The sequence below is a fragment of the Vanrija pseudolonga genome, chromosome 1 (assembly GCF_020906515.1).
Source record: "Vanrija pseudolonga chromosome 1, complete sequence".
NCBI lineage: Eukaryota > Fungi > Basidiomycota > Tremellomycetes > Trichosporonales > Trichosporonaceae > Vanrija > Vanrija pseudolonga.
Genome location: NC_085849.1, coordinates 236,140 through 259,655, shown reverse-complemented (window position 1 = coordinate 259,655; position 23,516 = coordinate 236,140). Strand labels below are relative to the sequence as shown.

The 23,516-nt window shown below is 62.5% G+C and overlaps 9 protein-coding genes across 10 annotated transcripts; 4 read left to right on the top strand and 5 right to left on the bottom strand.

Moving 5' to 3' along the window:
* Positions 1 to 52: 52 nt before the first annotated feature.
* LOC62_01G000112 (uncharacterized protein) lies at positions 53 to 1,350 on the bottom strand (the record flags this gene model as incomplete). The annotated part of the gene is given in 4 exon segments (XM_062766538.1): positions 53 to 60; positions 78 to 565; positions 606 to 1,158; positions 1,197 to 1,350. 4 exon segments carry the CDS (start codon positions 1,240 to 1,242, stop codon positions 53 to 55), a joined length of 1,095 nt encoding a protein of 364 aa, XP_062622522.1. The 5' UTR covers positions 1,243 to 1,350.
* A 2,681-nt stretch (positions 1,351 to 4,031) lies between these two features.
* On the bottom strand, positions 4,032 to 5,086 carry LOC62_01G000110 (uncharacterized protein; the record flags this gene model as incomplete). The annotated part of the gene is made up of 2 exons (XM_062766537.1): positions 4,032 to 4,471; positions 4,915 to 5,086. The coding sequence occupies 2 exons, from the start codon at positions 5,084 to 5,086 to the stop codon at positions 4,032 to 4,034; spliced, it is 612 nt and encodes a 203-aa protein (XP_062622521.1).
* An 853-nt stretch (positions 5,087 to 5,939) lies between these two features.
* On the bottom strand, positions 5,940 to 6,912 carry LOC62_01G000109 (uncharacterized protein; the record flags this gene model as incomplete). The annotated part of the gene is made up of 2 exons (XM_062766536.1): positions 5,940 to 6,175; positions 6,690 to 6,912. 2 exons carry the CDS (start codon positions 6,910 to 6,912, stop codon positions 5,940 to 5,942), a joined length of 459 nt encoding a protein of 152 aa, XP_062622520.1.
* Positions 6,913 to 7,085: 173 nt separating this feature from the next.
* Positions 7,086 to 10,371, bottom strand: Atp12a (Potassium-transporting ATPase alpha chain 2; the record flags this gene model as incomplete). The annotated part of the gene is made up of 2 exons (XM_062766535.1): positions 7,086 to 9,484; positions 9,525 to 10,371. 2 exons carry the CDS (start codon positions 10,369 to 10,371, stop codon positions 7,086 to 7,088), a joined length of 3,246 nt encoding a protein of 1,081 aa, XP_062622519.1.
* A 2,842-nt stretch (positions 10,372 to 13,213) lies between these two features.
* Positions 13,214 to 14,287, top strand: LOC62_01G000106 (uncharacterized protein; the record flags this gene model as incomplete). The annotated part of the gene is made up of 1 exon (XM_062766534.1): positions 13,214 to 14,287. The coding sequence occupies one exon, from the start codon at positions 13,214 to 13,216 to the stop codon at positions 14,285 to 14,287; it is 1,074 nt and encodes a 357-aa protein (XP_062622518.1).
* Positions 14,288 to 14,920: 633 nt separating this feature from the next.
* Positions 14,921 to 15,885, top strand: LOC62_01G000105 (uncharacterized protein). Of its 2 annotated transcripts, XM_062766532.1 has the most exons (4): positions 14,921 to 15,139; positions 15,175 to 15,265; positions 15,314 to 15,524; positions 15,573 to 15,885. In XM_062766532.1, the coding sequence occupies exons 1-4, from the start codon at positions 14,936 to 14,938 to the stop codon at positions 15,619 to 15,621; spliced, it is 555 nt and encodes a 184-aa protein (XP_062622516.1). In that variant the 5' UTR covers positions 14,921 to 14,935; the 3' UTR covers positions 15,622 to 15,885. The 2 variants fall into 2 exon arrangements, with proteins under 2 accessions (XP_062622516.1, XP_062622517.1); XM_062766533.1 differs by having other exon boundaries at positions 15,175 to 15,524.
* A 168-nt stretch (positions 15,886 to 16,053) lies between these two features.
* Positions 16,054 to 18,027, top strand: asaE_0 (MFS transporter asaE). The gene is made up of 4 exons (XM_062766531.1): positions 16,054 to 16,649; positions 16,744 to 17,321; positions 17,371 to 17,652; positions 17,691 to 18,027. The coding sequence occupies exons 1-4, from the start codon at positions 16,066 to 16,068 to the stop codon at positions 17,912 to 17,914; spliced, it is 1,668 nt and encodes a 555-aa protein (XP_062622515.1). The 5' UTR covers positions 16,054 to 16,065; the 3' UTR covers positions 17,915 to 18,027.
* Positions 18,028 to 18,495: 468 nt separating this feature from the next.
* SPAC11D3.09_1 (Putative agmatinase 1) lies at positions 18,496 to 20,313 on the top strand. Its single transcript, XM_062766530.1, has 7 exons — positions 18,496 to 18,602; positions 18,657 to 18,787; positions 18,928 to 19,062; positions 19,174 to 19,448; positions 19,536 to 19,572; positions 19,623 to 19,887; positions 19,979 to 20,313. Exons 1-7 carry the CDS (start codon positions 18,521 to 18,523, stop codon positions 20,269 to 20,271), a joined length of 1,218 nt encoding a protein of 405 aa, XP_062622514.1. The 5' UTR covers positions 18,496 to 18,520; the 3' UTR covers positions 20,272 to 20,313.
* A 743-nt stretch (positions 20,314 to 21,056) lies between these two features.
* On the bottom strand, positions 21,057 to 22,322 carry CTH (Cystathionine gamma-lyase; the record flags this gene model as incomplete). The annotated part of the gene is made up of 1 exon (XM_062766529.1): positions 21,057 to 22,322. One exon carries the CDS (start codon positions 22,320 to 22,322, stop codon positions 21,057 to 21,059), a length of 1,266 nt encoding a protein of 421 aa, XP_062622513.1.
* Between the last annotated feature and the right edge of the window lie 1,194 nt (positions 22,323 to 23,516).

The following is a 23,516-nucleotide window of genomic DNA, read 5'->3' as shown; positions in this document are numbered from 1 at the left end:
CCTCACTGACGTGCACTGCATATCTAATGTCCTAGCATTGTCCTTTATTGTCCTAATGGCCTTGGAGGCTCACTCACCCCCTGGGATGGAGCTTGTGCCGGTAGCTGGTGAGCCTTCTGCCGTTGTGGTGGCCTCAGGCTCCGCTACCGCTTTAGCACCTTTAAGCTCCTCTGCCACTTTGGTAGCCTCAAGCTCCGCCAAGTGATTCTTCCAGTCCTCTTCCACCTTCTTGAGTTTCTCGTTGTCACGGTGCCTGTGTCGGGCCCGTGTCTCCCACTCCTCAAGAGTTGTCGGCGGGTTGTCCAGGGTCCCCATGAAGGCCTCTTCCATTCCCAGCAGCCCGTCGAGTGTCATGGGCGATTTGCAGCCGTCCCAGAGGAGCTCGCTGAGACGGTTGTACTTCATACAGCCTCTGACTGCGCTCGCCAGGTCGTGGCGTCCCAGAGACTCAAACTCCTTGATAAAGATATCCTGGTTTCCCAGGTCATTCGATCCCCAGTCGCGAAAGCCGCCTAGAAGAAAGGTGGGTGTGGCGAACGCCTCTTCGAGCGGGCATGTGTATGCGCTGAGAGCTTAGTGCCTGATATCTCATCCCATTGACTTACAACTCCCAGTCGACCATGCCTGCAAGGCTCCCGTCCTCATGTGTGAGGATGCAGCCGATATTTTGGTCTCCGTGTCGGAGGTACGTAGGTCCCGACCGCCCCATTTCTTCACACCCTTGGACAAGTACGCGTACCTCCAGAAGAGTCAGGTACCACAAAACGGGTTGTGGGTTGGGATGACGTCCAGAAGGAGGAAGCCACCCGAGGCGGTGCTTCTCGATGAGGTGCAGCAGCCAGTCGATCTTGGCGGTCTTGGCCTCACGGTTGGTCTTGAATGGCCCAAGTGGGGGAGACGAGCGGAGCTGTGGCTCAAATGAGAGCAGAGGGCCGACTTGTACTTGGAGGGGCTCGCTGTCCGGTGCCGTCGTGGACGGGTACAGGGAGCCAATGCCCTCGAATGATTGCGACGAGAGCGAGACGGAGAGCGAGGCAAGATCGCGGACGGTGGTGCGATATTTGAGTTCATCGTACCCTTCAGCATATGTCCGGAGGTGACGAGGAAGGGAGCCACCGGCATGATCCATTAAGAACGAGACATCTGCGTATGGCCATGCTGGTGTGTCAGTATTCACCTTGCTGTGGCTCACTCACAACGTGCCTCCATCCTCCACGCGTCTGGGATGAACTTGGGTGCCATGCGGTGGGCAGTCTTGACGGTCGCGTAATCGCTTTGACTGTAAAGGCGGTTCAAAGGATTGGAGATCTTGAAATGCCAGTTGGGCCGCCGCACGCGGACGAGGACTTGTTCACCATTGTCGAACTGTATCGGTGCGTGGGCGTTAAACCCCCCCGCCTGCTTCCAATCCCATTCATCGGTCTCAGGGTTGATGCAAGGCAGCTGAAGTTTGGCCGAGAGCGCCGATGGTCGAATGGACAATGCAAAGGCTTCAAGGGTGGAGGAGAACGTGGCGAGGCTCTCAACGATGGCAGACTCCTGCGAGGCAAGGCTCTCTCAGCCTGTCGCCCTCTGCCCGCCCGATTGGTGCACGTACCTCCTTATCAGCACGGTAGCGCTGAACAGAGCGACGTTGTATTCAGCATTCACCAGACTCTGGAGCATGTGGTCACTCACAAAGTTTGGGCAGCGGTGGCGCATGCGAGGCATATGATCGGGGCAAAACGGGAGACGACAACCGGGGCAGTAGCCCTGTGACCAGTCGACTATCGGTATGTCGTCGCAGGTGACCGCGTCTTGCATGAACATGCATTTCTCGCCTTGATAAGGAGATGGTTCGGCCTGGTCTTGGTACGGGGGGAGCATGTTGGGGCGGCGGCGAAGGTAAAAGTGTCAATGGTGAATATGTGAGTGAGGTGAGATGTTCAATGTCAAACGGCAACAGCAACTTAGTAGCATTGTCGTTAATGGCTCGTTGGCCAAACCAAGAGCAGCTGCATCTCGAGAGTTGAGCAAGGCGCTTGTTAGAACAACGGCTGGCCGGATCCGTCAGGTGTCTCATGTCTCACTCAGCAGGGAGCACTGCAGTGCCCACACACGCCCACCACAGCAAGTGACTGCACCGCGTGCCCGGCATGCTCCATGCTGTCTGTTTATGCGGATCGATGGGTCCAGCAGACAGCCCTGTTTCAATCTCTGCAGTCCAGGCCGGCCGGCTCTTCGGGTGTCGTGTGGTGGTTGCAGTGGGTACTTCGCGACACTGCCATCGCCGTCGATCCCCAGCGCCACAGCCCAACGACCCGTATTCGCCTATCACTGATTTGTTCTTGATGCAGTGTGAGCTTGGCTTCTGAAACAAGTTGCGGTGCTAGTAATGTCGTGATGTTGTGGACACAAATACAAAAGGCTCATGACACAAACAACTTGTCGACTCCCGGCGGCCTTTTACCACGTGTCAGTCACAGTAATCTCGGCCTCGGTGCCGGAGGTCGGAGCGGCCCCGGCCCACAGCCGGGCATCGTTGAGCGTGTCAAAATTCTTGCAAAGCGGCGTTTGCCCGCACGCGAGCAGCGCGCATGCACGCACGGCCGCGCACGGCGGTACGCACCGGCACGCGCCAATGACGCGCGTGGCGACCCGAGTCTGCGGTGCAAAGACGGCGCAAACGCAGTGGAGCGGTGCAAAAGTTCGGCCCGGCGGCGTATCCCTGAGTCCGCCGAAAGAGTCGAGGCGAGGCACTGGCCCTTGAACTGCCTACCGAGGGTAGCGACGAGGTAGTCGACGAGATGCACTGCATGACGGTGACTTTACAGCGTGTGCACGTCTCTTGGCATTGCTATCTCAGTATATTAGCTGTCCGACATCCGCAGCGAGAGGCAAAGTCTCATCCACTCACAACAACAACTCGCGCGAGGTAGCTCTCACACGACACCCATATCGGCTTTCACTTTTCACCGCTCCACCCCACACCACCTCCCCAACACCCACACCTCACCATGTCCCCAGGCTACATCTTCTCGGACGGCCCCAAGACGCTGCAGCCCGTCAACCCGCCCATTGGCGTCTTCCCGGGCTTCATCGCGCAGCAGCCCACCACGCTCGTGTTGAAAGAAAAGGTGCTCAGCTGGACCGGCGACGACTTTGGCGTCAAGGACCAGAATGGAAACGTCATCGTGCGCGTCGCCGGCAAGGTCATGTCGCTGCGCCAGCGCAAGAGTGAGTCGAGTCGAGCTATGCACCACGCCAGCCCAGCTAACGCCCCGCCCCAGTCATCACCGACGCCAGCGGCCAGACCCTCTTCGTGCTCAAGGACAAGCTCCTCACCATCCTCAAGAAGTTTATCGGCGAGGATGCGGACGGCAACCAGCTGTTCGAGGTGCACCGCAAGCTTGGCAGTGAGTAGCGCCGCTTGCCTCCCCTCCCCTCCCCCGGCCTCCGCTCACACGCACCCCAGTCAAGACCAAGGTCGAGATCATGTTCAACAACTACGCGACCAAGAGCCCTGCAAAGCTCACGCTCAAGGGCGACATGTGGGGCGGCAACGCCGACATCATCGCCGAGAACGGGCAGGTCGTCGCCCAGATCCACCGCGACCTGTTCAACAAGCGCGAGATCTTCGCCGACAGGCAGACTGTGAGTGGCGACGACTCGGTGTGCTGTGCTGGGCAATGACGCTGACCCGTGACACAGTACTACGTCTGGGTGCCCCCCGGAGTCGACCTCGCGCTCATCGCCGCCATCTGTGTCGCGTTCGACGAGATCAAGAACGACAACCACCACACGAAGTAATCTCGTGCTGGTCATCGTCAGCGTCGCGTCCTTGCACACACAATAGAGTCTGTTCACACCTGTACTTACCATTCATGTATGTAGCATATCAACTGGGCCAGCACATTCGATCGTATCGCCAAGCACTGCTCCGCCCGATACCTCGCCCGATACATCAGCCCCTGCTTGTCTCGCTCACAATCTGACCCGCGTGAGCAGGTACCTGCCTGTACTGACACTGAGTAACTCACCAACGCCGCCCCTCACTTATTGACAACCCTCTGCAGCTCGACGAAAGGGTCCTCGGCGCCAGCCTCAGGCGCAGAGAAGCCGCCGACGTCGGCAATGATCTGTCCCGCAGCGTGCGCCTTGTACAGCCCCACCAGTGCGTGTCCGGCGGCCACCACCGCCTCCCGGTCCTTGTACGCCGCCATCTGGTGGGGGTCGGTCTGCATCCTGTGCAGGCCGAGCACGAGGTGCGCGAGCGGTTCGAGCTGGGCTTCGTCGAGCAGGACGATGCTGTAGCAGTGCGCCTCGTGGTTGGAGCTCTTCCAGTGGGGCCAAAGTGCGACTTGCGGCCGGTAGCCCGAGCGGATCCACCAGATCCACACTGAGGCGATGAGGGCGATGACAAGGTGCACAAGGGAGAACGACATGCGCGGTGCGACGCCCTTTGACGGCGCCTTGGACATGTTCGATGCAGCTTTGTTTACGTTGGCGGCGAGTGGGGAAGTCGTGATGGCCTGTGTGTGGTGGCGTGAACCTCCGGCCCTTCTGAGTCGGACTCCCTCCTACCTTGCTCTCGCCATGGCTCCGGTCTTTGCGACGGACGTCGAGGGCTTCGCAGGCCAAGTTCTCATGTGCGCACAATGCACAGCTACGCCCGTCAGTTGTTTAGGGTATTCTACTCCTCCTACTCACCCAGCGTGGACAAGCAAAGAGCCACTCTTGACGACTTTCTCAAAGCCTGGGTCGTCGGATCTCCGAGCGGCAGCGACGGCGGCAACCGTGTCCCGCGCCGTGGCGGCGTCTACTCCCGGCCCGGTGTCGGCCGACACGAGGAAGAGACAAGGTTGGAGGTGCCACTGGACGCATGGTGTGCAGTCTGCGTGCGTCAGGCCACAATTACGTAGGGTGACGACGTACCGCCATAAGCCGACGCGTAGCACGTCTCGGGGTTCGCAAAGTAGATGTCGTCAAAGTCGTCAAAGTCGCAGCAGGGTATGTTACCTTCGTCGTCTGAATCGTCTTCGTGATACCTGGGCGTTAGGTAGATGTCCTGGTCGTCGTGTCGGAAGCTGGTTGGAAACTCTGCCATTGTTGGGAGTTGGGAGAGGGAGCGGACGGAAGAGATGTGGTGCTGTTGCCTGTGGGTCTTGATATGGCCGACGAGTGAGACCATGGGCGGCGCAGTGTGCGCCCCGCCCCTGGGATGAGAATGATACATATGACTGTGTTGCTGACGCCTTGTGTGACAATAATGCCCTCTACACGCCCCTAGAGGGCCCACTACACATGTGGCCGGTGCCCTGCCACTTCACTCGAACGCCCGCTCACACGAGGCCTAGACGTCAGCGCCACCAACCCACCGCACCAGCCTCCTACGCACCTAACCCTTCTTGGCGTACTTCTCGAGGGCGGCAAACGGGTCCGTCTGCACCGCGCCTTCCGTCTTAACCGCCCGATCAGTGACGACAACAGTCGCCATCATGTCGTTGAGCTCGAGCAGCGCCTGCCCGGCACGCAGGACGCCCTGCCGCTCCTCGTAGGTGCGGTCGCTGCCTTCGTGCTGGGCGCGGGTTCATGTCCATGATGATTTGGGTGAGGATGCCGATGTTCTGGGTATGGCGTCAGCCACTCCATGGCAGTGGAAAGTTGAGTGGATCGTCGGATTGCGGGGCCCAACGTGAACAAAAACAAAACTGGGCCAACGTTACAATGTCGCCTTCTTGGCACACACCACTGACACATTATCATGTACATACGGGCGGTATGGAGGGTCTAGAGCACTCATGTTTGATAAGGATGAATGCCTCTACAGAATCTAGGGGATTACAGGGATAGGAGGAAGGGATCACGGTGGGGAGATGGGAGGGTTGGATGGCCGCCGAGGCGGTTTCGGCTTTCTCTGTAGGAAGACGGAATGGTGCTCACAGCTTGACGACGAGCTGTCAAAGGTCGGGGAACTCGTAAGAATCGTTCGACGAGCGTGACGAGTACCTCTTGTACCTCTCCGGAGGCTCCTGGATCTCAGCATCCTCGAGGATGGTCATGACGCCCACCAAGGCATTGGCCGCGCGGGTCACGTTGTGATCAATGCGGCGGTTTGCAAGCCAGGTGCGGACCTCGTCAGGGATTTTGTCGTCGTCCTTGAGGTCGTTGTGCAGCTTCTTGAGGGACCGTCCAACTAATTTGACGCTCTTCTGTCAGAACCGCTGTGTGCTGTACCGCGTTCACCGTCATGATATCTTTGTATGTCGCCTGGCGCATGCGAGGATCCTTGCGGTAGTCCTCACGTAGCAAGTCACACCAGCATCCCTCACTGCTCCAACGATGGCACCCGTCGCACCTGGGGTTGGATAGCCGTCAGCGCTTGGATAGCCGTCAGCGCTTGGTGTCCAACCAGTTGCAGCACACCTACACCGCATAGACAGTCAGGGAGCCCGCCCTTATGCCACCTGTCGAGTAGCGGGGCGACTTTCCGCCCTCGTAGCTGGCGTCAGGCGCCTGTCGCGCCAGGACAACCTCGCGGAACGTGTTCTGATAACTGGCCCTATCTTGTGAACGGTGGTCGTCGGCGCCGACGACATAAACGCAGCCTTCCTCGGGTGTGCCTCGGCAGCGGCTGTACAGGTCTCCCGCACGTCAGTTCAGCGTGCTGTTGGGTGATAAATCTTGCCGCGAGGACCAGAGGTTCTCACAATTGGGGTTGATTATCGCGTAGCAAGTGAGTGGGTCGTTTTCGAACACTTTACTCGGCTCGGGATCGACTTTCAGTGCGCTTTGGACCCTCGGGTGGTTCTTGGAAACGAGAATCACAAAGTTGGACTCGTCCTTGAAGCTGGTTGGGAAGTTTACATAGACTGGCTTGAACTTCTCGGCTGGGGGTTGGTTTGAGGACGACTCGGAGGAGGACGAGGACATGATTGATGGGTGAGTGGGAGAAGACAAAGAAGAATCACCATTCCTCCCTCTTTATGTACATTTCTCTGCACCTATACACATCGTTACATTCCCTTCTGTAAGCCGACTCTAATATATGTACTCCGGTGCACCCTCGGTCCCAACCATGACCCAACCCTCGACCCCGTGCGCCACTACCACGCCAGCTTGGCGACAATCGACCGCGGCCAAGTCCTCACAGCGAGCTTGCGCAGCTCGTCCATGGCAAACAAGCCGACCGCGAGGGGAACAGGAAGGAACCAGAACTTGATAGGCACGGACGCGGTGCCGAACAGGTTCTGGATGCCGGGGACCTCGGTGACGAAGATTGCAATGATGAGGGACGCGACGGGGCCGGCAAAGAGCCACCAGTTGGACTGGGGCCCGCGCTGGAAGATGCTCATGCGCTTGTTGCGCACCGAGAAGAGGTTGGCAATCTGCAGGATCACCAGGGTGACAAAGTAGACACACTGGCCCGTGTTGAGGAAGTTGTTGAGCTCGTCCTGCGTGTGGCCAAAGTATCCGTCCGAGTAGTGGGCGAACGCGAAGAACATCTTGTTGATCGGGATGCCCGCCGCCGTGTAGATGTAGTAGAAGAACATGGCGTGCGCCGTCAGCGTCTCCATCACGCCGATGAACAGGTAGCTCTGGGCGTAGATGTTGAAGTTGACCAGGTGCGAGCGGGCGGGGTCACGCGGCGGGAGGGAGAGCAGGTCAAACTCCTCCTTCTCAAAGATGAGCGTGATGCACGACGCGAGGTCGGTGAAGCAGCAGATGATGATCATGAGGAAGGAGGAGAGCGGGAGCGGGCAGCCGAAGAAGACATTGAGGATCACGGGCCAGTCCTCGGACCACGAGCCGGCGGGGAGAAGGTACGAGATGACCTTTTGGAGGTTCTGGAACACGAGGCGGCCGAGGCGGATGCCCTCGATGATGGAGGAGAAGTTGCCCATGAGGACGAGGTCCGAGGCCTCCATGGCCACGTCCGAGCCCGAGACCATGGCGATGCCGACGTTGGCGGCCTTGAGCGCCGGCGCGTCGTTCACACCGTCTCCAGTGACGGCGACCACGGCGCCGCGGCTGCGCAGCTCGGTGACGATGCGCAGCTTCTGCTCGGGGGTGGTGCGCGCAAAGACGACCTCTTCGTACTTGCACACAATGTCCCACTCCTCGGGTGTGAGGTCGGCAATCTCCTTGCCCTCGACGAGGAGCGAGGACTCGATGTACGCGTCACGCGCGGTCAGGTCGACGATCTGCTGGCTGCGCTTGCGCTCCTCAAACTCGGGGATGCGGTCGGGGTCGGCGTGCGAGCGGAGGATGCCGATCTGCTGCGCGATCGCGCAGGCAGTGAGAGAAAAGTCGCCGGTGACCATGAAGAAGCGCGAGCCGCAGCGGCGGACCTCGGAGACAGTGTGCGGGATGTCGTGGCGCGGAGGGTCGAGGATGCCGACCAGGCCGACGACGGTGAGGTTGTCCGACGCGAGCTCCATGATGGCCTCCTCGAAGCCGGTGGAGTCGACGGAGAGCTTGACGACGCACGTCTGCTCCGTGAGCATGATTACGCGCTGGCCCTTGCGCGACCACTTCTCCTGGAGCGTGAGGAGCGAGGCGCGGGCAGACGCGGTGAGCGGGAGGACTTGGCCAGTGTGCGAGAGGTAGGACGTGCAGCGGCCCATGAGGATGTCGGGGGCGCCCTTGACGATGATCTGCTCGTCGCCCATGGACGTGGGCTTGATGTACGTCAAGGCAAACTTGTTGCGCGAGTTGAAGGGGATGTCAAACGCGCGGGTGTACTGCGAGCTGACGTCGCTGGCGGGGAGGGAGGCCGTGTAGCGGAGGAGCGCACCGTCGGTGGCGTTGCCTTGGATCTTGCGCTCGGAAACAGGAAGAGCCTTCTCGCCGTCCTCGCTCTTGTCGAAGAAGGCATCGTTGCACAGCGTCATGCCCTTGCGGAACGTGGCGAATGAGGCCGCCTTGTGGTCCGCTTCGGTGGGGACAAACTCCTGGTCGAGGAACGCGAGGGACACGACGCTCATCCGGCCCTCGGTCAGCGTGCCCGTCTTGTCGGAGCACACGACGTTGACACAGCCGAGGGTCTCGACGGTCGACAGCGACTTGGGGAGGACCTTGGCGTCGCGCATGCGGCGGGCGATGAGCGAGAGCGTGAGCGCCACGGCCATGGGCATGCCCTCTGGGATGAACGCCACAACCAGCGACATGAGGTTGGTGAGGATACCGACCGTGTTGATGAAGTCGAAGTGGTCCTTGCGGAGCCACGCGAGCCAGGTGATGAGCATGATGAGGACGAGCGTAACGGTGAGGATGATGATGATGCGGACGAAGCGGCTGATCTCCTTCTGCAGGTTGGTGCGCTCGTCGTTGCCCTTGTTGGTGAGGCGGTTGATGCGGCCCATGACGGTGCGGCTGCCGGTGAGGACGACGATGGCCGTGGCGGTGCCGTTGCAGACGTGGGTGCCGAGGAGAGCAATGTTCTTGGCCTCGAGGAAGTTGGGCTCGTCGGATTCGACGGCGCCGGGGACTTCCTCCGACTCGCCTGGGGCGTTAGTGGGTCACATCGTTCAGCGACTACCTACCAGTCAAGACGGCGCGGTCAAACTTGAGATCGTGCGATGCCTTGATGATCCTCATGTCCGCGGGGACCTTTTGGCCGGTGGAAAGCTGAACAACGTCGCCGACGACAAGCTCGGTCGCCGGGATGGACTTGGCCTCGCCGTCGCGCAGGACTACAGCGTTCTCAGGGAGGAGGTCGAGAATTGACGCCATGACCTTTTGCGCCGACCAGTCCTGCAGGCCACTGAAAATGGCCTGGGTGAAGATGACAAGAAGAACGACAATCGCAAGAGCGAGGTTGTACGGGGCCGGGGGGTTGCCGAGCGGCTTCCACGAGATGAAGAAGATGATGACACCGATCCAGAGGATGGAGCAGAAGTCGCCAAAGACATAGCGGATGAACTTCTTCCAGATCTGGGGCTTCTTGTGGATGAGAATGTTGGGCCCGTTGCGCTTAATGCGCTTGGTGACCGCGTCGGTGTCGAGACCGACGGCGGGCGAGACGCCGAGGCGCTGCGCCACCTCGTGCGCCGAGAGTGTGTGGAACTCGAGCTTGGAGAAGAAGCCCGTGTCGTCGTCTGTCGACTCATTCGTCGGCGTCCTCGACCAGAACTTGCGCTTCGACGAGCGCGGAGCCGTGGCGGAGGGCACGTCGAAGCGCTGCGAGTCGTACACGTGGATCGAGAGGGTACGGAACTCGGCGGGCACGCGGGCGGGGGTGCGCTGGATTGGCTGCAGGTCGGGGAACGTGATGCCGCGCGCCGGCTCGTCGATGGTGCGCAGCTTGTCCTCAATGGTCAGCGAGGAGCGCGGCGACGACGAAGTCATCTTTTCGACGTCGGCAAAGCTCGTGTGCTTGGACGACGACATGGCGAGGGGCGAAGAGTCAGTGGTGTGGACCGAGCCGTAGGTTGTGGTGGACAAGGTCGAGGTCGAGTCAACCAGCCAGGAAATATCTGCACGCGGGTTCCGCCATGAGCTCAGCCGGTCAAGGACAGTAAGGGGGGACATACGGCGGTCTGAGAGGCGGTCTGGGAGCAGCGGCCTGGGGCTGGCGAGAAGCAAACGTTGATGCGAGATGGGGAGTCACTGTGCGCCTCTCGAGTCTTCTTTTAAGCACTTGTCAGCGGGCCGTCGCTTGGGAGAATGTCAGAGGGCCATGTCAAAGTCTTGGTCCTCTCGACAGGCGACTGGTCGCGCGTGTCGTCTCGGGTGGCACCAGACCAGATGGGCCGGATGATCTCCCGCCTCGTCTCGTCTCAGTAACGCAAACGTTGGTGGGAGCTTGTCCGGATTCGCTGGTGCTTCGAGTGGGGTACGGTGGGGCGGGGTGGCGTGAGGTTGGCCTGGGAAGGAAGGAATGCATGCGGCGCGCGCGGTGCGCATCGTTGTTGTCATGTAGGCGCAGGCAGGTGGTGAGGCGCGTTGGGAGAGAGCGCGATTTTGGTGAGTGAGGGCGCCTGTGCTATCGCGGTGAGTGTAGTGGATCAGGTCGGTGGAGGCTCAGGTCGTCAGCGTGCCACAGAGGCCCCGGGGGAGAGGTTTGGCCTGATCTGATCAGTGTGTGAGTGTGTGAGCAGCAGCAGCAGGAGCCCGGAATAGGGTAGTGCCAGTCGCTCGCGCACTGCGGATTGGAGTAGAACGAGAGAGCGGCCAAGGTGTTATCGAATGAGGGATTTCTCAAAGGTAACCCGACGACAACAACAAGCAAGATCTAGCTGCCAGTCTGGCGTGATGCGGGAATTTTGGGTGAACAGGGCAGGGCGAAGGGGTGAGCCAAACATAGCATACAGAAGCTAGTCGTTGGGCCCAATTCATCAGATCAGGCTCTCGAGCCCTCGGCGCGCATGCATGCAGCGACGGACCGCGCTCAGTGGCGCCGTGTATGCATGCTGCTGCGTTGCTCGGAGGCGAGGAGAGGGCGCGAGGGGGCCAAGGGGTTGTACCTACCTACCCGGATGCAGCGAGCGCGATTTATCAAGCTCGTCGCGGTGGTCCAATCTGGGGTGGAGGTCGTTGTCGCCGCGTCAAGGCAGACAGACAGGCACCCGCGACAAAACACCTCATTACGGTGTGTGCGGGCGGGGCGAAGATGGGCAAGAATGGGGTGGATACGGCGGGGGCGAGGCGAGAACGAGGGCACATCAGTGCATGCATGCTGTGGATAAGTACAGCACGGGTCAGTAGAGGGAAGAGGGGTCCATGGGGCGATGGGCGATGGATGGGCGAGGGAGGGCGATTGAGCGGCGGTGCGGGCGGGCGGGCAAGAGGGGCAGCACACAGCGTCAACGGCCTTCAACAACGCGCACTTGCACATCGCCGCAGACTCACCCACAGCATAGCCGACTCGACGAACAACACGCATCGCTCGTGGATGCTCTTGACCAGCAGGATTGGCGGTGTACGATGCTGATCTCGAGGCCAAGGCCGAGATGGAGATGGGGGCAGTGTTGACAAGTCGGGATGCCAAGCGAGCCTCGACGTCATCGCGACGAGAGCCGAGCACAAGGTGACATCTTCGGCGCCGGCAGCGTCGGTGCAAAGCGATGCAGCAGCGACTCTTGACAGCTTACACAGCACCACACATCGAGTATAAGTGCATCCACCACGACACCGAGGTCCTCCTCACACCACTCACCCACCCACCACCACAATGCCAGGATACTTCAAGTCCGAGGGCTCCAAGGAGCTGCACCCCATCGACCCCCCCATCGGCGTGTTGCCGGGGTACGTGACCCAGGAGCCGACCGTGCTGTACATGCGGAGCAAGATCTTTGCGCTCAAGGACGTGGGTTACGCCAGTGCGCGCGGGGTTGGGGCTGACGACACGTAGACCAACTTTCCTATTCGCGACGGGAATGGCAACGTCGTCGTGAGCGTCGCGCAGACGTCCTTGTCGCTCAAGTTCCGGCGAGGTGGGTCCTGTCGTGGGCAAGACTGACGCCAGACATCCTCGACGACAAGGGCAACGTCCTCATCAAGCTCAACTGTCCCCCACTACGACTGCTGGCCAAGGTCATCGCGACGGACGCCGACGACAAGGAGCTGTTTGTGGTGCAGAACAAGTTTACGAGTGCGTCGGGCGGCGACACCAGTGCCAGTGCTCACACCCGCAGTCAAGACGAAGATGACGTGCACATTCACAAACTACTCCACAAAGGAACCCCTCACGCTCCACCTCGAAGGCGACATGCTCGGCCGCAGCGCCGACATCAAGCTCGAGGACGGCCGCGTCGTGGCCCAGATCGACAGGCAGCTGTTCAAGAAGGACCAGGTGTTGAGTAACAAGGAGAGCGTGAGTGTGCCAGAGCACGAGCGCGTGCTCGTGGCCTGCTCTATCGCCCCAGCCCGCTCACACCTCCACCCAGTACTACCTCTTCATCGCGCCCGGCGTCGACCAGGTGCTCCTCGCGTCCATCTGCATCGCGTTCAACATTGTCAAGGAGCAGTACGGGCAGTAGGCCGCAGCTCCACATTTGTTGTACATATAGCAGTCAGTCAGAGTACCTGTATGCATAGTCGCACTCCCCCTCGTCGTCGTCATCGCCGCGTCGTGGCTGGCATCGGCTACAGTAGCGATAAGACTGCAGCAGGCACGGCGCGGTTATGACTCGCCGCGGATGCTGCTCCGACGCTACCGAGCCAGCCATGCCGAGGGATATATAACCCTCGCCTCGTCTCTCTCGGCGAGGGGAGCCCCACTCCCCTCACAATGGCACGCACCGAGGCCAGCGTCAGCAGCGTGCTCTCCCTCGTCGCCGCCCCGGTCCCCGCCGAGCCGCTGTCACCGCCCCACCTCCCCCTCGAGCTGGTGTTACACATCATATCCCTCCTCGACCCTACGCACCCGGCCCAGCGGCACACGCTCGCGCTCTTCGCCGCGTCGTCGCACCAGTGCCGCGTCGTAGCCGAGCGCACGCTGTACCGCAAGCTGTCCCTAGACGGGCGGGACATGCTCTCCCTCGCGGACGCCGACGCGGCCGTCCTCGCCGCGCGCCGATGCAAGCTGGCGACTACGCGCTTCGTGCGCATCGTCGCGCCGCTCTCCTTGGAACAGCTGCACGCGCTGTATACTCTTGCGCGGGACGGGAACGGTCACCTCCCCTCTGCGCTGTTTGCCGGCGCCACCGACGTGCATCTGGCGGACACGCGCCAAGTGCTCGCGGCGCGCCAGGCCCGGCCGGGGTCCATACCCCCCGCCGATGTCCTGCTGTTCACCTCGCCGCGTATCTGTGTGGACGGCGCGGCGAGCCACACGCTGCTGAAGTACTTGCCCTGCCTGCACCCGCTGCACATCACCTCCCACCTCCCCCTCTCGGCGTCGCCGAACGCGCTGCAGGACCTCGTGCCGACGTGGGAAACGTACACCGTGTTCGACGACTGCGCGCCGTCCGACCACGAACCGCAGTCGCGCTCCGTCAAGTTCATGTCGCGGATCGTTGCGGCGACGCGACGCGATCTGAGCCCCATCGAGCTCAGGTGGCGCGCGCAGCCTCGCACGGCGGCGCGTCTCGCGAAGGAGTGGCATGACGGGGGTCCGGGGTTCACGTTACGCTTCTACACCGCCGCCGAGGTGGCACAGGCCGCCGACGGGTGCACAGTGTGCGGTGAGTGCTCGGTTCGGTGCGTGCTGACTGAAGGCATGACCTGGGCTGCGGAGAGACCCTTGTGGTGGCAGGCGACCGCGCAGGACGGCGCTGCGTGGTCTGGTCCGCCGCCGGTGACCGTCGGGCGCGCGCAGTTCGCGGAGCGGGTGGCCAAGTGGTCCGCTTGGGGGATGGAATGAGCAGCGCCGGTGCTGCCTTGCCTTGCCGTGCGTGTCGAGCTCGAAGGCCAGATGCAATGGCAAGTGTCGTGACCAGGGCACCTTGGGCCTGAGCAGCCAGTCAGTACCTGATTATGGCCCGCGCACGCGCACGCACTCGCCAGAGCTGCAGCTGGCCATTTGATGTTGCCGATGCATTGTATTAGTCGCCGCCGTGTCGGACGCGCCGAGTCACGAGTCTTGCAGTCGTTCGTCATCATGACGGCATAAAAACTTTGAAGTTTCCAAACGACTCCACAAGGTGAGACATGTGTTAGTGGTCAAACATTGCGGCGGCGGCGCAGCAGGCAGGCAGGCAGAGTGGGAAGACACTCATGGTCGATGCAAGCGGCTGTGTTAAAAGTCCAGTCACCCACGCCCCCGACGCCGAAACCGACACCGACGCTGACGCCGCCCCTCTGTCGCCAGCCACGCGCGAATCGGCGAGCGCCGCCTACGCCTCGACGCCACTGATATTGACTCGCCACTGTGACGCCGACGAAACGAGTGGTAACAACAGCGAGCACAATGTCGACAACGTCCTTTACGTCCTAAGGCCTTTCTTCAGCTTCTTTTGTGTGTTGTCTTCCTCTTTTCCCCTCCCCCCCCCCCCCCCCCAACTCCCGCGCCATGCCCCCGCCACCAACAACGGCACCCAGCACGCGAAGACGCTGGGTGCCCATCAACGTCCCCCCACCCGCCAAGCAGCCGACACCAGCGCCGATGCTCCAGCTGCCCACGCCGGCACCGAGCACACACAGCGAGGAGAGCGACGCGGCGCAGCCGTGCGCGCTGGTGCGCGCGACCGACCCACTACCGTTCCCGTGTAACCAGGTGCGTCCTTCCCCCAAGTGGCCGCTGAACCCCAGTGGAAGTTTACGCTCATGCGCGATCCGCTCACCGCCGACGAGATCAATGCCGTCTTCGCCAATGCCGAGCGCACGCTGCGGAGTGCTGGCGGTGGGTACCTTCCCCCAGCGGCGCCAGACCTAGCTCACGCCGCCCCAGTCACGCCCTACGCCATCACGGTCCGCAACGGCCACCGCCGCGTCGACCTCGGCCTCGCGCGCGGTATCGTGCGTGTCCGCTTCGCCGCCACCGTCTTCCTCGATCAAGTCGTGCTTGAGCTCCTCGGGCGGGGGATCGAGCGAGCGTGCGGCGTCGCGAGCGAGGACAGCGACTCGGAGGACGACGAGGATGCCGACGCAGAGGCGTTTGCGTGAGTCTGCGCGGGCTTGGGCTGGGTGCGCGCTGACGACCGACATAGTGTCAAGGCTGCCTTTGCGCACCTCACTGCCGAGGACGCCGACGGGTAGCCTGGCCTTCGCCGGCTGCTGCTGCGGCATCACCGACGCCGCCGCCTTCCTTCCCGGTCCAGTCAACCGGCCTTCCCTTCCCTTGATCGCCGACGCCCCCATCACCTTCGCGCCCATCACTCCAGCGCCGCGCCAATCACCCACTCACTCCCACTCACCTCCACCCCGACTCTCCACTGCATGCTCGCAAAGTTGTCTCCTGTCATCCACAAGTCTCCTGTCACCACTGTGCATATGTACCATCCACACCCAGATGTATCCCTCCCACCCAGCCCACGACACGGCGCACACTTCCGCGCGGAGCCCCGCAAACAAAACCAACCACTCACCCTGTCGGCGTCATGTCCCGGCCGTACTAGCCTCTTCGTTTTCCAGCGACACCATATGGCACCATCTGCCATCTGGCATTGATTTTTCTCAATCGCACAGACACTGACTACAACAATGGCAAGCAACATCGAGCTGCCGCCCAACGTGTCCACTGCGCGACCCCGCCGCGCGAGCGCGACGAGCAGCGCCGGCGCGGCGTCCGTGTCCCCATTGCGGGCCAAGGTGCCGGTGGAGCTCCCGCCAGTACTGGACGAGGACGATGAGGACAAGCCCGGCACGCCGGCGCGCGCGGCAACGCCCACAGAGGACGACATTGCGCTGTACATGACCGGCGTGCTCGGCCGCTCGTCGGCCGAGCATCCCGCCATCGGCCCCTCGATCCCCGGCACCGCGCTGCCCTCCGCCGCGCCGTCGCAAGCCCCGACCGCCGCGAACAGTGTTATCGAGCTCAACATCGACGGCGAGGGCGAAGAGCGTGAGCTGCCCGCGCTCGCGCCGACCGACCGCGGCCGCGACGCGTGGCTCTTCCTCGCGAGCGCGACAGTCATCGAGAGCATCGTCTGGGGCCTGCCGTACTCGGTGGGCGTGCTGCACGCGTACTGGTCCGGCGAGATGTTCCCGGGCCAAGAGTCGGTGGTTACGCTCGCGGCGACGCTGCAGAATGGCCTGTTGTTCGTCGCCTCGGGCTTTCTGGGACCGTGAGTCGAGATGGTGTGATGGCGGCGTGACTCCGCTCGGCACGCCCGGCGCCAAGCCGCACCTTACCGAACTCCACCCCACTGACCCACCCAGCATCTTCGCGACGTACCCGCAGTACACGCGCCACTTCCAGATCTTCGGCCTGGTATGCGGCACGGTGTCGCTGCTCTCGACGGCGTTCGTGAGCAAGTCATGGCACCTGATCGTGACTCTGGGGCTGATTTACCCTCTGTCGGCATGTACGTCTGCTCCGCTTCCCCTCCCCTTCACGAGGCCCCGCTCACACCCCCCAGCCCTCTACTTCCCCTGCCTGACGCTCCTGTACGAATGGTTCAACGCGCGCCGCGGCCTCGCCAACGGCATCATGTTCTCCGGCGCGGCAGCAGGCGGCACCTTCTTCCCCCTGCTCGGGCAGGCGCTCCTCCAGGGGATCGGGTACAAGGGCACGATGCTGACCCTCGCGGGCATCTTTGCGGTCGTCGACGCCGTCGCGCTCGTGTTCATCAAGCGGCGTATTCCCGTCGCGTCGCGTGGCAGCCAGCGCGGACGACGCGCACGACCCAGCCTCAAGATCGACTACAGCTTCATGAAGAAGCCGGCGGTCTACCTCTTCTCCGGATTCGTGGTGTTCACGTCGCTTGCCAACTTTATCCCGTCCCTGTGGATGCCGAGTGAGTCGCGCGGGGAGTGTCTGAACGTAGCACTGACGCCTGCCCCTAGCATTTGCCGAAGTCGTCGGCCCGACCAACCCCTCCGGCACGTCTCTCGTCGCCATCATGTACGGCGCCAGCGTAGTCGGTAACCTGATAACAGGGTACCTGACCGACCGCCTCCCGGTCGGCTTTGTGCTTCTCGGCTCGTCGACCATCTCAGCGGTCGCGTGCTGGGTCCTGTGGGGCCTGGGCACGAGCAACGGCCTGCTCATCGCCTTTTCCGTCGTGTGGGGGATCACGGCGCTGTGTACCGGCTGCGCGTGGTCCAAGATGGTCGTGTATATCTCGAGTAAGCCGGCGTCGCTGACAGAGCGCTAACGTTGCCAGAAGACGACCTCACCCTCCCTGGCCTCCTCCTCGGCGTCCAAACCGCCCTCCGCGGCGCGGCAAACTTCGCCTCGGGCCCCCTCTCCACCGCGCTCCTCAAGAGCTCGGCGCTAAAGGGGGCAGCGGGCGCGTACGGGTCGACGAATTACGGCGCGCTGTTGTTGTTCACGGGTGCGATGACGTTTATCGGCGGCGTGTCGGCGGGGCTCTTCCCGAGGAAGTGAGCGTGGGCGAGCGGAGCGAGCGCGCCGCGCGAGCTCCGCGCGCGCGAGTGCCCAGCCGGCCAGCCGGCTGCCTACGATGCGGCCTTGGCCCCCGCGGTTAGATTATCTTGCTGTATGTTGTACGCATCATGCATTCTTCGACTAGCTAGGCGCGGGTGAGGGGCGAGCGAGCGAGGGGAGAGAGGGCCAGAGCGGCAAGGCGCCAGCTCCAGTTGGGCCGGGTCAGCGGTGCCCCATGTTGTCGACACAAGCGCCGGGTGGGGTGATGAGGCAGGGTGGGGAATCTGCGTGTCGCGCGAGCTGAGTGCGCCAATGCTTACGCTGCTGCTGCCTGCCTCGAGATGCATGTTCAGCTCACATGAGCCGCATGCGCGCGCAATCAATCAATCACCCAAGCGAGCAGTGGCTCCTCCCTGCAGGCAGCATCGAGCTGCCGCTGCCGCTACCAGCGGTTAAACTTAAGCGCGCGGTAAAGTATACCCGCAAGCCGACCTCGACTCCACCCCAGCGCTCTCTGCAAGCTCCATCGCACCCACGACCTCCTCTTCTTCACTCTTATCTGTGCATACGACTTTGTCTTCTTCCTAACCACGAACACCACGCACCATGCTCCTCACTCCCCTCATCGCACTCCTCGCTGCCCTCCCCGCGCTGGCGGAGCAGGCGGTCCTGGCCCAAGAGCCGTGGCGTGAGTCTCGCTCGCCTTGCAGTGAGGCGAAGCTGGCCCGCTGACACCCCCCAGAGGCAAAGTACGGCGGGACCCCCGACCTCACGTTCTCCGGCGTCGCGGGCTTCGGGCGCCTCCCGCACGCCGTGTGTCTCGATGAGCCTGGACGGGGGTTTGATGTCGCCGTCTTGGGGATGCCGTTTGACGTGAGTGTCACGAGCCGAGCTGGCCCGCGCAGCGGGGCAGCGAGGAGGAGCAACGAGGACGGAGTAGCGAGCCTCTCCCTTGCCAGCCTCGTTGTCTCAACTCTGCTGGCCGTAGTCGCACTCGCTGACGCTCCCGCCAGACCACCGTGTCGTACCGCCCCGGAGCACGCTTCGGCCCGCACGGCATCCGTACCGGCTCGCGCCGTATCGGCCCCGCCAGGTCGTTCATCTACGGCTGGGGCTTTTCGCCCGCGCAGGACTCGGGGCTGGACATTGTGAGTACACGAGCGCGAGCGCGAGCGCCGTAGGCGCGAGTGCGAGTGGAGCCGCCGTTTTGGCCGAGTCTACTCGGTGACTCCGAGCCCTTGCCCCGCTGACCCCGCCAGATCGACTGCAACGACGTCCCCGTGTCGCCGTACGACCCCGCGCTCGCAATCGACGAGATGCAGGTCGCGTACCAGACCCTCCTCGCGCGCCCCGTCTCGACCCCAGACGCAAAGTTCACCCGCCACCTTGCGAAGGACGGCAAGGAGCACCCCCGCCTCCTGACCCTCGGCGGCGACCACACCATCGTGCTGCCTATCCTTGGGGCGCTGAGCGAGGTGTATGGGCCTATCACGGTGCTGCACTTTGACGCGCATTTGGATACTTGGAATGGACAGTGAGTCGCGCGGGGCGCGCGAGCCGCAGGCGAGCGCGGCGAGCGAGCAGCGGAGTCATGTGAGGCAACGTGACGCTGACCCCACAGCGAGCTCGGCGGCGCACACACCGAGCAGCACAAGGTGGTAAGTGCCGCATCTAGCTCATCATGCCCGCTCGCTCACGCTCGCTCCAGACCCACGGCACCTTCTTCTGGAAGGCCCACGAACTCGGGTACATCAACAACGCGACCTCGGCACACGCGGGCATCCGCACCCGTCTCTCGTCCATGGCCGACCTGCTGCACGACGAGGCGGTCGGCTTCCGCGTCTTCTCCACCGACGACATTGACGAGCTCGGCGCGGACGGCGTCGCGAGCGCGCTGAAGAAGAGGTTGGGCAACGGACCTGTTTATCTGAGCTTCGATATTGATACCATTGACCCGTCGATGGCGCCGGCTAGTGAGTAGCGAGCGGAGCCGAGCCGCGCAGCGGCGAGGCGAGGCGAGGCGACGCGGAGTGTGCGACGAGCACAGGCTCACCCACCTCCCAGCCGGCACCCCCGAGTCCGGCGGCTGGACGACCCGCGAAGTGAAGCGCATTGTGCGCGGTCTGCACGGCCTGAACATTGTCGGCGCGGACATTGTCGAGGTCTCGCCCGCGTACGACACCAACGCCGAGCTGACGACCATGGCTGCTGCCGACCTGGCTATGGAGTTCCTCGCGCTCATGACCTCCAAGGATGGGCCTATTCCGGCGTCGAAGAAGGGCGTGCTGAACCCCGAGCTCAAGGCCAAGCTGGCCAAGGCTGAGGCTGCCAAGGCGGCTGCGCGGGATGAGCTCTAGCCGGTGGTGGTGTCTGTAGAGTCGATGAAAGGCGTCTGGGGCAGTGGAGCCGGAGCCACGCGCCACGCCAAGGCCGATGTCACGGCCGACAGAGGGTTGAAGATGTTGAATGCATGCTTGCTTGGTGCCGTCGAGCCCGCCGCCACTGACGCAGTGGCATGTGTATCCTGCTCAAGCAGTGGGGACACGTTGGCAAATGTCCTCGCAGCAGCATTGGTATTGCCATCGTAGAGTGGCGGACGAGGCCGTCTTGTCGGCGTGCAGAGCTGGCCGCGGGCACTCAGTCACGGAGATGCCCGTTTGGTGGTGCGGCGGCGTGAATCTGGGAAGGTGGGTTTGTCGATGTTGTGCTCAGTCTCATTGTCCTCCGAATCATGCAACGTCCTTTGGTTGCCATTGATGGGGGCGCGGCATGTGCAACTGCTGCTCCACGACGAACGTGCTGCTCCGTTAGCATGTGCTCCGCTGACGCGCTGACTGCTGCCCTGCTACATTCCTTCGCTCTCGCCACTGAAGTCAGTGCTCCACAATCTCCCCTCTGCCACCCCCCACACGCTCGCCACCGAGCGCAGCGAGGTGGCTCTGCTTGCTTGTCCTTCATGCATATGCTATTGTAATAGTACACACCTCCCTGTCTATGGTTGGTCTATGCGAGAATGCCATTAATACACATCCGAGAAGTTGCCCGGCGACGCAGAGAGCTTTGGTAGCTCTCTACGGAGTTCTCGGCAGCGGCGCTCTAGCAGCCGAAGCCATAAGTCCCAGAGATTGGGAAGATGCGAAGTTTACTTGTGGTAGTAGTTGTCCTTGACGGCGGAGCGGATCGCCTGGTCGAGGTCGGCGATGATGTCGGCCGTCTCCTCGACGCCGACGGAGAGGCGCACAAGGTTGTCGGTGATGCCGAGGGCCTCGCGCTGCTCGGCCGGAATACCGGCGTGGGTCATGCGCGCGGGGAGCTCGGAGAGGGACTCGACGCCGCCGAGCGACTCGGCAAGCGTGAAGAGGTGCGTGCGCTGCAGGAAGCGGTCGGCAGTGTGCGTGTCGCCGCGGATACGGAACGCGACCATGCCGCCGAAGCCGCGCTGCTGGCGCTTGGCGAGCTCGTGCTGCGGGTGGCTAGCGAGGCCGGGGTAGATGACGCTCTCGACGCCCTCGTGGGCCGCGAGGAACTCGGCGACCGCCTGGCCGTTGACGCCGTGCTGGCGCATGCGGAGGTGCAGCGTCTTGAGGCCGCGCTGCGTCTGGTAGCAGTCGAAGGGGGAGGGGATGGCGCCGATCGCGTTCTGGAGGAAGCGGATGCGGGCCGCGAGCGCGTCGTCCTTGGTGGCCGCGAGGCCGAGGACAACGTCCGAGTGGCCGTTGATGTACTTGGTCGCCGAGTGGACGACGAGGTCGGCGCCGAGGTCGAGCGGCGTCTGGAAGTAGGGCGACAGGAACGTGTTGTCAACCACCACAATCAGGTTGTGCTGGTGTGCGATGGCCGACACGGCGGCGATGTCGACGAGCTTGAGCGTCGGGTTGGTCGGCGTCTCGATCCACACGAGCTGCGTGTTGGGCGTGATCGCCGCGGCGAGGTTACCCGCGTCCTCGAGGTTGACGAAGGACACGTCGACGCCGACAGACGAGGCCACCTTGGAGAGGTAGCGGTGGGTGCCGCCGTAGACGTCGTTGACGGAGATGATGTGCGCGCCAGGCTTGAGGATGTTGAGGACAGTGGCCGTCGTGGCCGAGCCAGACGAGAACGCGAAGCCGTGCGTGCCGTGCTCGAGGGCGGCGATCGCGGCCTCGAGGTTGTCGCGGTTGGGGTTGGCCGAGCGGCTGTACTCGTACGCAAAGTCACCGACGGCGCGCTGCTTGAACGTCGTGGACAGCGAGAGCGCAGGAATAACAGCGCCCGTCACGGGGTCGGGGTTGGCGCCGGCGTGGATCGCGAGCGTGCCGAAGCCAAAGTGCTCGTGCGTGAAGCCCGTGTGCGGCGCGAAGAGGGCCGGGGCGGGGGCGGGGGCCGGGGCGGCAGCGACGGGCGCGGAGGGGAGGTCACCGGAAGGCATTGTGGTGGTGGGTTGATGGGGGGAGGTGAAGGTGAAAGGATGCAGGGGGCTGGGTTATATGCTGTTGCGTGTCGGGCTGTGCTGGCGCTGCTGCTGACTGTACACGTATAGTAGGTGGCGAGTGTGGCCGTGCTGCTGCTGATGATGATGCTGAGGAGGTCTACGTGACTGTTGCTGTCCCGTCGCCGGCATATATACCAACAGCCACTGCTCCCCCTCGTCACCTCACAACATTTGTGGAATCGGTTGCGTGCTCAGAAACATTTCGCGATTATTTGCCAAACTGCCACTTTGCCCTCGGGCGGCGCGCCTGACTGCCAGACATCCCGAAGCGAGCCGCGCACTCCTCCGTTCGCCTGCTTCGGTTACCTCCCGCATGCAGCAAGGAGCTGCACCCTTACTCAGACACCCTTGACCCCCCGCCGCCTCGCTAACTCCGCCAGCAATGATGCATCAGCCGCGGCAAACTTGCTTACTGCGTTGCGCTCGCTCGGGTTTCTCGACGCGTCTGGCAATGCAATTTTTCCATGCGCCTCAGGGCTTGTGCGCTACCCGGCCAACGGGGCCGGAGACCGGTACAGGAAGCTGGGGCGGTAGGACATTCGGAGATGCATTGCAGGTTTTGTCCTCGCTGCTGTATGCATGCACACTCACGCCCCGTTACGATGCATCAGATGACCTTGTCGAGTGGCAACAACAAGCAACGACGACGACACCTCCGCGCAGCGCGGAGTGACACCATCTTTGAAATTGTCGGCGTAGTGTCGCCGTGTCGGGCAGCGCGCGACGCTCCACAACAACAGCGAGCAGCAGCGAGCACGAACAGTGACGACGACGTGAGAGCGAGCTTGCTGCAGTGGGCAACCCGGGGGTTACATTCCCAGCCTGCGGCATTTGCCACTTGCGTGCAAGTGCGCGTGGGTGTGCGTGTCAGAGCACAACCAGCCCACCTCCCCGCGCATCATAGCCGAAAGACAAGTTGATAACCTCGGAGCGTGGGGTCATCGGCTACAACACCACCAAGAAATTCCGAATAGTGTCTCTGGAATCATGATGTGCTCTGTTGCATCTCTCTGCCTTGTTCGGGACGCTCGTTATCGCTGCTCGAGCTCGCCGCGGGCGTTATCTGCTTCGTAGAGGCGTAGGACATGGCCGTGGTGGGGCGGATGCATGGACAAGGCGTCAGTCACGCAG

Coding starts and splice junctions, on each gene's coding strand:
- LOC62_01G000105 (XM_062766533.1), top strand. CDS start 14,936: ATGCCCCCGCCACCAACAACGGCACCCAGCACGCGAAGACGCTGGGTG. Junction 15,140..15,174: donor TACCGTTCCCGTGTAACCAG/GTGCGTCCTTCC, acceptor GCTGAACCCCAG/TGGAAGTTTACGCTCATGCG. Junction 15,525..15,572: donor GCCGACGCAGAGGCGTTTGC/GTGAGTCTGCGC, acceptor CGACCGACATAG/TGTCAAGGCTGCCTTTGCGC.
- asaE_0 (XM_062766531.1), top strand. CDS start 16,066: ATGGCAAGCAACATCGAGCTGCCGCCCAACGTGTCCACTGCGCGACCC. Junction 16,650..16,743: donor GCCTCGGGCTTTCTGGGACC/GTGAGTCGAGAT, acceptor TGACCCACCCAG/CATCTTCGCGACGTACCCGC. Junction 17,322..17,370: donor CCCGTCCCTGTGGATGCCGA/GTGAGTCGCGCG, acceptor GCCTGCCCCTAG/CATTTGCCGAAGTCGTCGGC.
- SPAC11D3.09_1 (XM_062766530.1), top strand. CDS start 18,521: ATGCTCCTCACTCCCCTCATCGCACTCCTCGCTGCCCTCCCCGCGCTG. Junction 19,063..19,173: donor AGGACTCGGGGCTGGACATT/GTGAGTACACGA, acceptor TGACCCCGCCAG/ATCGACTGCAACGACGTCCC. Junction 19,888..19,978: donor CCCGTCGATGGCGCCGGCTA/GTGAGTAGCGAG, acceptor CCCACCTCCCAG/CCGGCACCCCCGAGTCCGGC.